Raw genomic sequence first — 12,605 nt, 5'->3', positions numbered from 1 at the left:
GCTATGCTTCATCATTACTGTGCGCGGTGACGGGGGAGACGCTGCAGCCGCTGACACCAGGCAGGGGGCCCCGGTGCCGCCGCTGACATCAGGCAGGGGGGCCCGGTGTCGGTGGTGGCAGCAGGTCAAATAGCGGCCGCGAGGTCTGTGACAGATCAGCGCAGCTCCTCTCACACTGACAGCAGCTGGCTGCTGATCTGCCTGGCGGCCGCCGGGCCCCTAACCTCCCGGGCCCGGTCGCGATCGTGACCGCTGCAACCGCGGTAGTTACGCCACTGCATATCAATAAAAGGATGAACTTCATTAAATGCATGAAGGAGAGACCAGGGACATTTCACAATTCATAGTCAAAAAGCAAAAAAAGTCGGCATAATCAAAAAACAGGGAAATGTCCCCAGGCCTAGTGTACAGCGGTTCGCTGGTTAAATTCACTTACCCATGTCAGGATGGATGCCAGGGTAGAGAATGTGGGGCACATGGGTAAGTGAATTTAACCAGCGAACCGCTGTACACTAGGCCTGGGGACATTTCCCTGGTTTTTGACCATGCCGACTTTTTTGGCTGTTTGACTATGAATTGTGAAATGTCCCTGGTCTCTCCTTCATGCATTTAATGAAGTCCATCCTTTTATTGATATGAATATATAGAAGCCCACAGCTCATCTATGTTCTAATCATAGGATCATTTGCCCTTTGTCGGCTGTTATTAACATAGATCGATATTGTGTGGGGCAACTTGTTTAGATGGAATCCTTGGACTTCTAACTCTATTCCCATGTCTAATTTTAGACCCTAGTGTATTTTGTCAGGATCCCTCCTTGTTTAAACCTGTAGGTCATTAATGTATTTAATATTTCTATTACACGATTTAAATATTGCTATAATGTAATTTTGGAATAAAATGTTTTTATACTCATGCAAGATTTTAGTTCAGACTCTTTACTATATACTTGGACTATGATTCCCATTTCTTCTCTTGTTTGTTATGATTGTACCTTTGGTTTATGGCAGGTATGCATTTCATTATTCACACTTCCAAGTTAGCAAGTGGCATTTTTCATTGTATGCTTCAATGTTTTTCGGTATGCTTATAGCATTATACTATTATCTAACTTTGATGTGCAGCCTTATCCTTATGTACTATGTATTTTTTTGGCTTGCACTCAGAATATATATTAGTGCTCACTTCAGTTATCCTATTTAGTATGTACCTTGGGATTAGTCCCTTAAAAAGAAGCAATGGTCCTATATTCTGCCCTTTTCTGTTCTATCGTAAGATTTATTGTAGCGTGTAAAGCCCGCTTAACACAACAGTCCAATTCGTGATGGTCACATTTCTTTCCTGGGGTTCTACGTCCAAACTCCTCATAGGGGAGGGGTCAGCCTCTATAGCTAAAGTAAAGCCTTATGCTCGCAGATGCTTCCGTATCCACGTCTCTTGTCTTCGTAGAAGATGGGGGTAAGGGCTAGCCAGTAGTACCAGAAGAGCCTTGCACTCTGAGACGCTTGGGGAGACTGCTCTTGGAAAAGCTGACTATGGCCATGTACCACTAAGTCTCTGCCCTTTTTCCGTTGAGGCTTGGGGCCTTACTGCTAGAGTCCAATCTTCTGGACCCTTTTGCCGAGGGCCACTTCATCAGAAGGCCACTCACTAGCCTCACCATTGTCTCATGTTCTGTGTCTTTGTCGACAGTTTAGGATCGTGTTATGTCCAGTACGGTCTCCTTTTTGCCTGCCACAGATCAGCCACTGCAGGCAGCCTTGATGACCTAGTGTATAAAACGTCCAAATCACATTTTTTTGGCCATCTGAACATTGCAAAAAAATTCAATAAATTGTGTGCTGCCCCCGTGGAAGCAGCCGAGCTGCTTGGATCCGGGTCCGCTGTGGCTCGAGGGTCTCCAGACCCCAGGGGGGTCGTGCGGCCACTCGAATGAAAGGGGGGTATTTACAGGGGAGTTGATTTACAGTTCGTGACACTACCCATGGTGTACGGTAAATTGGGGAGTACCGCAATAAGATGTTGTAACCCTCCACGGGTAGGGGGGTGTCCCAGGACTCGGTTAGGGGTGCCGTGGGGTGCAGGGGTCACTCTCGTACTCACTCAGTTCATAAGCAGACACTGACAACCGAGTAAACCAAGTCTCTGGGTACTGCTGCCGCTGAGGGGAGCTCGTCCGGGTCCCGTCCCCAATGGTGCTGCCTGGTGATCCGTGACCTGCCTCATGGCGCTTAGTTTGACTTCAACTTGATGGCCTGGTAGCTTGGAACTAGCCGGGCCCCGTTCCCTACTATGGCTAAGTATGGGAGCTTGCTCTCAGGGCTCACGCTTGGGATTTTCTGGACCATTTTGGATTGGAAAGTCCTATCCCCCTCGTTGCGCTAATGCCCCAATTCTGGAGTGGGTGGGAACAGATCATAAAGACTCCGTTCTCCTCAGGTGAATTGTCGAGTTGCCTGAAGCTACTCCCCGACCTAGGGTCCGTGTACCCTGTTGTGCCTTTGGTCCTGGACCGGTCATAGTGCTAGGCTTCTGGCTATCCTCCTCAACAGGTCCGAGCACCTCACCACAATCCCCTGCGACCGGAGGTCCGACTCCTCTAGGCCCAGACCACCGTCTGCAACCTAGACAGTTACTTCAGGAGTCACCACTCCCAACTTCCTCTGACCTCCTCACAGCTCGAGGGTTACTTCCCAACCTCTCTCCTTCAGCTCTCCTCTCAACTCCACTACTCAACTCTACTGAATACACTCCTCACCTCCCCTCCCTGACCCCCCAAGTGGGCGACTCTATTCCACTCAAGCCGTCCACTGGTGTGTCTGGTGGGTGTGGTGCAGGGTGTATCTAGGATTTGATTTGCTGTTGGAGGCAAAACCATATAGGTAGGGACCCAGAACCAAGAGGGAGGTGGAATACTACATGGAAGGGCAGCTTGTGCAGTACCCTGTGACGATCTGATAGTCCAGGGGCGTCACAATCGCATCTACTCAAAATGGTATCAATAAAACTGTCAGCTCAGGGCATAAAACTAAGCTATAATTTAGCCCCAGAGCCTGACGCTGGAGCGAGGACAAGTGAGTAACAGCAACTATCCCTACAATATTAGGAGCTGTAAAACCCACTATTGTATAGTGACCATAGACCGGACACAGATCCCCAACACACAGCAGAACTATAAAACTTCTGGGACATCCAAATGTTCTACATCCAGTGTGGTGTACCTTATTCTTGGGTCTAAATGGGAGAAGGAGTAAAACAAAGATGAGGTGTCATTCCCAGACAATTTATGTAATATTACAATATCTAAGGTCTCTGAAATAACAACTTACTATGAACTGTAACAAGGCGATGTGTAAACACAGAATATCATGTTATCGGCAGCGAACACGCTTATGTCACGGACGGAGAGGGCGCTGCGCTCACCACGCTCAGGTCCGGCGCTGCTGCTGCTGCTGCTCGGTGGCTCGAGCGGTGGGCCGGATCCGGGGACTCGAGCGGCGCTCCTCGCCCGTGAGTGAAAGGGGGGTAGTGTGGTTTGGGGGATTTGGTCCGTGACGCCACTCACGGTTTGTGGTGAGGTTGGGGCACCACCGCTGCTGTTGACGGGGATCCCGGGAGCGATGGCAGGGAGCAGCTGGGATGTTTCTCTCCCCTCCGTGGGTAGGGGGGTTGGTGGTCCCGGGGCCCGGTGAGGTGACGGGGAGGCAGGGTTGGCAAGGTGCAGGGTCGCTTGGACTGCGCAGCACGGTGCCGGACGGCACGGTAGTACTCACTCAGCCACAAATGGATGCAAAGTCTCTGGTAAAACAGACGGCTGGATGGATGGGTCCCGCAGCCGGCTGCTGTGGTTTCTCCCGGACGGTTGGTGGTGGCTGCCTTTCCCTGCACCTTTTGTGTATCTTCGGTCCCGATGGCTTCCCACTGGTAACCCACTCCCCAGCGTGTATATGGGCCGGAGGAGCCCTTGTGCTCGCAGGCTCTGGCCCTGGGAACTCTAGCTGTGGCGGCAGCTGTATTTCCCTTGTGCTGGTTGGACGGTTGCCTTCAATCGGGTCTTGGCTGTTTGGAAACCCCTGGGGTTCCGGTCACTAACGGATTTGACCTGTTTAACGGCGACTCCAAGCCTGGTCGGGGTCCGCAGGCCCTGCCGGTTTGTGCTGGCTTCACTTCGCTCCCCGGTTCGGTAACGGCGGGCCACCGCCCGTCCCCAGTCCTACGGTTCCACGTTGATCTGCCTCTCCTGCAGACGGCCACTACCGTCTGACAACCTTGCTGTCTGTGCCTGGGCCATGTACCCGGACACAGTCAGTTTGCTCCTCTACTACCACTTTACTCCTCCACTTCCCTAACTGCACTCAAGCTCTCCCCGAGCTTAACTAACTTCCTTTCCCGCCTCCAGGACTGTGAACTCCTCAGTGGGTGGGGCCAACCGCCTGGCTCCATCCCACCTGGTGTGGACATCAGCCCCTGGAGGGGGGCAACAAGGATTTGTGTCTGACTGATGTGCCTATCTCGGGGTGGGGGTGTCGTGTTGTAGTCCCTGTGACGACCTGGCTAGTCCAGGGCGCCACACTTACACAGGACAATGTGCTGCCAATAACAATGATTTGTATGCCTGCTGAAACACATCACACATTTGTATACAGTACAAGCATTTTGCTCAATTAGTCAGTATTTAGTTCAATGTGATAAAAAACCATGGTGTCAGCCGCGCTGCCCAGACTGGAGATGGATGTAGATATTATAAAGTTGTTTTATTAAATTATTATAAAGCCACAATGCGTTTCGGGGGCATGTCCTCCCCCTTCCTCAGGTAGCCTGCTATATTCAATAGTGCAATAATAGTCCCTATGCGGAGGCAAAGATGCAGTCTCAGTCTCATTAAATACATCCATGAAATCTGCCAAATAGTCAGGGACCTCCTGTGTCTGAAATGAAATAGCCAGTTCAATGTGATAAAAAACCACGGTGTCGGCCGCGTTGCCCAGACTGGAGATTGATGTAGATATTATAAAGTTCTTTTATTTAATTATTATAAAGCCACAACGTGTTTCGGGGGCATGTCCTCCCCCTTTCTCAGGTAGGCTACCTGAAGAAAGGGGAGTACATGCCCCCGAAACGCGTTGTGGCATTATTATGATTCAATAAAAGAACTTTATAATATCTACATCCATCTCCAGTCTGGGCAGCGCAGCCGACACTGGTTTTTTATCACATTGAACTGAGTTTACCTCTCCCGTCGGGAGCTCACGGGGCTGCTGCAGCCAGGTCAGGAGGTTGCTATCTCCACTGACGCTGGAATACGGGCCTAGTTCTATACCGTCACCGAGACCACGGGACCATCCGGTTTGGAGGAGGAGTCGCTGTCCGCAGCAGATCCAACGGCTCTGCATTGCACGTGTCTTTGGATCGCACCAGCGGCCACACAGGCGAGAACTCCAGCGGGACTGACAGGACAGGATTCTGGTGGTAAGGAACGGTGAACCCTTGGAACCCCCATCAGCATCTTTATCAGTGTTGTAGCTGCTGTACAACACTATCAGGTGAGTGTACAAAATTACACTTCCATCCATTGTTTTACGGTTCCACACAGGAGCGCCCTCTCTCCTCTTTTTTTATTAGTCAGTATTTAGGCACTTGATTAAGGAATGTCTATATTATGTCACCACTATAAATTTACTGACACTATCATTTAGTAACATGTTCTTTTCTTTTTTTTCTTGCCCATGCAGAGTTTATGCTTTTTCACCACTAAAGGATTCTGAGAGCAGAACTTATGAAGGGCTGTATAAATGTGAGCTGAAAGATGAGGATCTACAACTGCACTGTAAAATGGAGAATATTAAACTTGAAACAGGTATTATATATATATCCCAGGCATAAGAAGATATTCTATGGCTTTTATTGTTTTTCAAACATTTATTCAAAACTATAGTTTTTATTGGAGTTGTCAGTAAGGATGGGGCTATACAGTGACTTTCCGTCTGCCACCAAAGTAAGATAATAAATAACCTGAATTCAACTATTGCACATGCAGCAAAAAAGTCAAAGAGTTCATGTACACATCAGTGATTTTCTAGTACTAAACAATTTGTCTGAGTTTCATAACAGTTTGGGCAGAGTTTCATAAGATTTTTTGGGATGAAAAAAATATGCTTCTCCATCTTCTTCTATCAGTCGGTGAAAAACGAACAGTACTCGGATGGCATTTGAGAGTTGCTGTTCATTTTTTTTAGATGGATTCCTGAGCTGCCCAAGAAATCCGGAATAACAGGCTGATAATTTTTGGGGAAGGGGGGGAGGAAATCCATATGGGATCTGTTGCTGAGGGTGTTGCCTCGGTCCTATGGCACCTTGCTGGGTGGTCCTCCTCTCTTGAAAAGGAGGTGGAGGCACCAGGACTATGTGAAGGGGCAGTCACGGCATAGGGTCAGCTGTGGACTGCCCTTCTAAGGGCAGGAGTTATTGTTGAGGGACAGTACTTAGGGGCCTCTCCTGCTCCTGTCTTTCTGACTGAAGTGGACGGGACTGTGGCGATATGGACCCATGCAGCTAATCGGGTGAGATCAATCCTAAATAAGAATTTATGGGTAGGTTGATACAGCATAATGATTGGTATTTATCTGAGCCATATGTCTTGCCACTGTTCATTTTTTGTCCCTTCCTGTTTGTTTCTTCCCCCCACTGTCTAGGAAGATAGGTGACTAGTTGAGAATCATTTGTTGTCTGAGGATCACCATTAGAATATTGTTTACAGACAATTTGTGTGACTTTTTAAATCACTCTATGAACACAAATCATTATTGTTGTATTTTAAGCGTTCAGTAAAGGTTAAGTTTTAAATCACAGTGCTGCTATTTTTGATTATTGAATATGACGCGCCCACCGGGGCCTGGGGAGACTCGTTATCGGGCCACGGTTCTGCTGCTGGGACGCCTCGGTGGCCAGGCCCGATTCCGTGACCCCAACGGTGTCGTTTAATAAAGATGTAGGGGATGATGGGAGTTATTTGTGACGTCACCTGTGGATTGCGGCCAGTTTGGTGCCACTGCTGTGAGATAGGGAGCTTTGGGGCTGATGGTGACGCTCTCCACAGGTAGAGCTGGGCCCTTGGGCAGATGAGGGTGGTAGTAGTAGTCTATTATGGCGGGCGCAGGCGAATAATGTAGCTACTCAGGGATGCAGCCAATAGGTGTTTTTATTCACTGTGGCCAGTTACACACAAGCCGTGTACCACTGTTGGAGTTCCGGGTTTCACCGTGATGGGCTCCAGTCGAACCTGGGCAGTTCGGAGGTCGAGTCCGGTGCACCTTTCTTTAATGTACTCTTTCCCTGGTCGACTTCTGCGCTGGCTTCGCCCTCCTGCCTTGCGCAGTCGCTCACTGAACCCTGTTCCAGTGCCCATGAACCCATTTGGGTGGCTTGAAGCTCTATCCCTCTGGTTTTGTTTTGGGTCACTTTCCAGTGAATTTGTGTGCGGTAGTAGCCTCAGTGATTGGAGACACCTCGGCCACTGGTTTCATTAGGGAGCCTGTGGGTTTAATCTCCTCTAGCCTGGGGACCAGTCCCCGAATTGTGACCGTGTCCCTCCACTCATTGATTATATGTGGAACAAGTCCACAGGGTAGTGTAGTAATTCCTGTGGGCTCTGGGACTCTTCTGTCTATGCCCGGGCCGAGCGGTACCAACTCCAGACAGCGGATCTTTGCTCCTCCACTGCTCCTCTCCAACTTTCAACTCCTACTGACTCCACACGACACCTCTGTTCCCACTCAGCTGACTCCACCCCCCGGTCTGGTTTGGGTATAATCATGCCCATACTAGGTTTGGTGATGTGTTGCTAAGTGAGTGTGCTATGCTTTTGCATAAACCGGCATTGACCTCCTCCTTCCCCAGGATGGAATACCACACCTCTGGGTGAGGTGCAGTACCTCTGTGGTGACTGAAGCCTCAGCGGCGCCACAAATACTTGTGACATACTTCAATACCTGGGTGAGTTCTCTCACGCTGGATGCTATATTTCTGAATGGGAAACCCAGCCAACGGCAGTTTCTACTAATAGTACGTCCTGTAGCTTCAGAAGTCAGTTTCTCGTCACACAGAGTCAAGTCACACTTTCTCCCCGACAATATGGCTGAATCTCCTTATACCCTACAGTACAAATCCCCCCCTCCCTTCTTCTTCCCCATGTTCCACCAATCCCTCTCAGTCTCTTTGGCTGCTCCACTTACCCCAGATTTGCAAGGTACCTTGGGAATTGTAGTTTTCTGCAGTTCACCCAAGGAAGCAGCATCCATAGAGGTGAATGTGGGTGGAACTCTATGCCTAGCTCACAGAGTAGATGCTACATAACTACTATTTTACTATTATCATTTTTTCTACAAAAAAATTGGACGTCACTAGTAATGTAACGCCCAGTACTCTACTCATGGGAAAAAGAAAAAATTCCTTGAGCGCAGACTCTGATCAACAGCAATATCAATCAGAGTACTGCGACTGTGGAAAGCACACAACTTAGTGTTGCAAGAAAAAAAAACTGCGCCAAAAATTGAACACGGATGCTCAGTGAAAAATCAAACTGAGGTGTGCATGCAAGATGCAAATACAAAAACGGCACAAAAAATAAGTTTGTCAAAAAATGCAATTGGGAAGTGGGGGGGACGATTCGGGGCGGGGGTATTGGTAGTGAGTAAGGTCTGGAGCAGGGATGTAGGAACTGCTTCTGACACTGCTGCTGTGATCACAGTTAAGTCACACAGGCAACCCCACTATACAGCAGAGGAGCTCAGAAGGAGAACGCAGGAGACAGGCGATGCAGCCATCAATTCTCTAACCCAGCAGTACAAAGGGGTGAGTGGAACTTGCAACGCCCTACATGTATGGTGGATGTCGTGAAGGGGTTAAAGGGAACCTGTTGGCAGGATTTCCCCTACTAAACTCTTTATATGCACATGAAGCTCTTTCAAATACAAGTCAAGCAATATCTTTAGATTACCAGTTCCATCCTCCCTTACTGATAAATGAGTATTTGAATATATATGTGTGTCGCCCCTGAGGCCTCAGTTGCCACAGGGTACTGCATTTCACTTAAGGTGCGGTACTTATCCTGGATCCAGAGGAGGTCGGTACCGGTTCCACTACATACAAACCATACACACAAACAGGTTGCCCTCCCCTCCCCTAGAGTCAGGTCTTAAGGCAGTCACCAAACATGGGGGCTGTCACCCACTAGTGACAGGGAACCAGGGGAGAAGCAGCCACTAGGGGGAGTGAGGAGTCAACACAACAATTAGGGAGTTCTCCAGCAGGAGAGGAAAGGAGCTCTGGTGGAACACAGGAGTCAATACGATCGCCAAGGAGAGAGCTTAATTGCTCCCTTAGGACCGGCGCAGTGCAGGGTACAGAATCCTAGGGTGGAACTAAAATCAAGTGGTATCACCAGAATCTGCAGGACAGGGGGATTGCATATCCCTCTGACCTCCAAAGTTCCCGGAGCACAGTGCCATACAGAGCCCAGGGCCGTAAACCAAGTCTGGCCCCACCGCGAACCCACGGCACCTGCATACAGGATGGGAGACAACAATTCAAGAACTGGAGTCCCCAAGTAGCTTCAGGACACGGGGATCCATCTCTACAGCTGCGAGTAGGAAGGGCCCACTGACCACCTTACCGAGTTCGACCTCCAACGGATCCGGGATCAACTGGGGCCCATCACGGCGGTGACCAGTACTCTGGGACAGCACTGGAGCAGTGAGTAAAGACACCTGGAACCGCAGAGACTGTGTCTGCTTGTTATTGCCGGCACTGCCGCCCCGCGCTTTTGAGCCAAAGGCCACTAATCCCCTCATCATCCTCACTGGGGCCCGCTCCACTTGTAGGGAGCAGAACCATCTTTGCTGCTACAAGCATCCACCCCGGAGGACAGGGACAGCAGCAGCGGCTAATAACTGGCCGCATACCACAGGTGGCGTCACGAGACAATCATCCTCTTCACCCTCGTCCACTATTACCCTCATCCTCTCCATCCCGTCCATCCATCCCTTTCTGTGGACACCTCGGGGTCACGAAACTGGGCAGGCCACCCATGACATCCCCCGACCCTTCACTGTACGGCGACGAGTATCCCCCCAGGCCCTGTGGGGTGCTCCATATGGAAATGAGGTTTAAGTGCTTTGTAGAAGCTTTTCCTAAGCCTCTGTCACTCCAGCTCTATTCCCTGACCTTGCCCCACCTCCTCCTCCTTAATTGACTACTCCTTTGCTTGAATTCACACAGCATGGAGGCTATTAGTCAACTAGGTGGCAGTGCTGGGTGGAAATTAGAGCTGGAGGACAGAGAATCAGTGCCAAAAGCTCTTCAGCCTCATTTGCATATCTATTCAGTCATTGATTTCTCAGTAATGGATAAAAAAACAAACCATGTAAATGTATTGCTGGACTCACAGGCGGGCACAGACAGAAAAGGGTTCCTGTGCAACAACAGTATATGGGCCCATCTCATCAAAATGCACAATTCCACCTGCTTTGGTAGAAATGGGCCCTCTTAGCTCTTGAGCCGCAAAGGTTGCACCAATAATATGTCCACCCATTGCTGATCTTCTCTATAAAAGGACTACATGTGCATATAAATAGTTTGTGGTGTGAAATCCTGAAATCCTGCTGACAGAATCCCCTTTAAAGCAGCTACAAAGTGTGGCAACTTGTGCCATTGCTACAAGTCAGTGCAGTACTCAAAGCATTATTAGTTGCAGTTTCATAGGCTTTCATAATCCTTTGCAATGGCCAATTGTCATTTTCATCTGCTTTTTTTCTTTAAACTAGTGTTTTTGAAAGTGTGGTATACATATTACAATGGGTACATGCCGCGGCCACATTGGTTAACTTTAAACTATATTTGCACCATAGGAAGAGAAAGGTTTTGGGTACTATATCACTCAAGTGGAAGTAGTACTGCCTGCCACTAGAACAGGATGAACTCGTACTACCTGAAAAAGACATGGCTAAATTAACCCATTAATGACTGCCAATATGCATTTTAACAGCAGCCGTTAATGGGCCTTATTTCTCAGCGCTGCCTTTTAATGGCGCTAAGGGATGCAGATAGTGCCGCCATGGGCATCGGCACGGCCGGTTTTGGTACCAATTGGGGACAATAAATCCCTTCAATACAGCTTTAAATAGTGACAGGGGCATCTAAGTGGTTAAAGTCCTGGTTTAAGTGTGGCACCCTGGACAAGCCAGGGGCCACAGGTAACAACACACACACCCCCCCACCCCCAGCAGTTTCACAGCAGACATCCCCAGTGAAACTTGATTCCTTTCCTCGGGCTCAGACTGACACACCAGGTGGGCGGAGTCAGGAGATGGAGACGCCCACCCAGGAGTTAGCTGGCCTGAGGCAAGAATCAAGCTCAGTCAAGTCCTAGGAGAGGAAGAGAGACGAGGTCTGCAGAGAGGCAGACGCAGACTGGGGCCTAGGATTGGAGCCTAGGGCCCTCGTGCAGCAGAGAGTCAGGCAGACGGTAGTGGCCGTCTGCAGGGAGCCGGGGAGACAGTTGGTGTAACCGTAGGTAGCCGGGGCTGGGCGGTGGCCCACCGGTACCGAACCGGGGGGCCAGCTGGAAGCCGGAGCGCAGGAGGAGCGTGCACGGAGGTGGAAGAAAGGACTTACACCACCAAACTGGGTCAGGGGAGAAACAACAACCGCAGCCGTCTGTGGGCACCCGTCCATCCAGCCGAGTGTTTTACCAAGGACTGTGTCGTGATTACTGGCTGAGTGAGTACCCCGTGCTGTGCGGCACAGCGCTGCCCCTGCGACCCTGCAACTCGTCAGGCCCCATAACCCGCCTGCTACCCATCCACCTACCTCACCGGGCCCCGGGACAACCAGCCCCCTGCCCACGGAGGGGAGAACTAACATCTAGCTGCTCCATACCATCACTCCCGGGATCCCCATCCAGAGCAGCGGTGGTGTCACAACCTCACCACAACCGTGGGTGGCGTCACGGACAATTTCCCTTACCAAACCCCCTTTTACTGTGGAGCCTGGGATCACAGACCGGGTCACGCCACCGTGATACCCACAGAAGTGACCTTGTGGCCCGGATCTGAGTACCCCCTGGTCCCCGGGCGACACATAAGCAGTGTCTAACAGGCACAGTTAGGCTATGTGCACACTTTGCGTTGTAGTGCCTGCAGTTTATTCTGCGCGTTTTTAAGCCCTTGGTTTTTGACAAAATGGCTTTTGACCATTTTTAGCGCTAAAAACGCATGCGTATTTATCGCGTTTTAGATGCGTTTTTATCGCTTTTTCCATGTGTTTACACATGCGTTTTCACAGATGCGTTTTGAACATCAATACACTGCTAAATAAAGATTAAATAGTCAAACAGAATGAAAAAAGAGAAAAAAAAAGCAAAACATAGATAATTTTAGAATTATTAAAGAAAATAGTTATATTTCTTGAAAATATAGCGGTTTTATCATATTAATTCCAAAAATAGCAAGAAAATCATAATTTTCTTTAATTTATTTGTCTGATTATGTGTGTGTATAAAGGGACATATTATTCCATTATTTTAATGTTAGAAAAGCATGCGTTTTGGT

General features: G+C 49.3%; 1 protein-coding gene across 1 annotated transcript in view; it reads left to right on the top strand.

The window, feature by feature from the left end:
- ITGAE (integrin subunit alpha E) overlaps window positions 1–12,605 on the top strand; it is a 207,118-nt gene that overhangs the window by 52,117 nt on the left and 142,396 nt on the right. Inside the window, exon 3 of the mRNA XM_075333152.1 lies at window positions 5,733–5,857. Within this exon, the coding sequence (XP_075189267.1) occupies window positions 5,733–5,857 (125 nt within the window). The remainder of the gene's footprint in view (window positions 1–5,732; window positions 5,858–12,605) is intronic.

This window comes from Anomaloglossus baeobatrachus, chromosome 2, assembly GCF_048569485.1.
Source record: "Anomaloglossus baeobatrachus isolate aAnoBae1 chromosome 2, aAnoBae1.hap1, whole genome shotgun sequence".
In the NCBI taxonomy this organism is placed as follows: domain Eukaryota; kingdom Metazoa; phylum Chordata; class Amphibia; order Anura; family Aromobatidae; genus Anomaloglossus; species Anomaloglossus baeobatrachus.
This window is presented reverse-complemented; position numbering and strand designations above follow the sequence as displayed.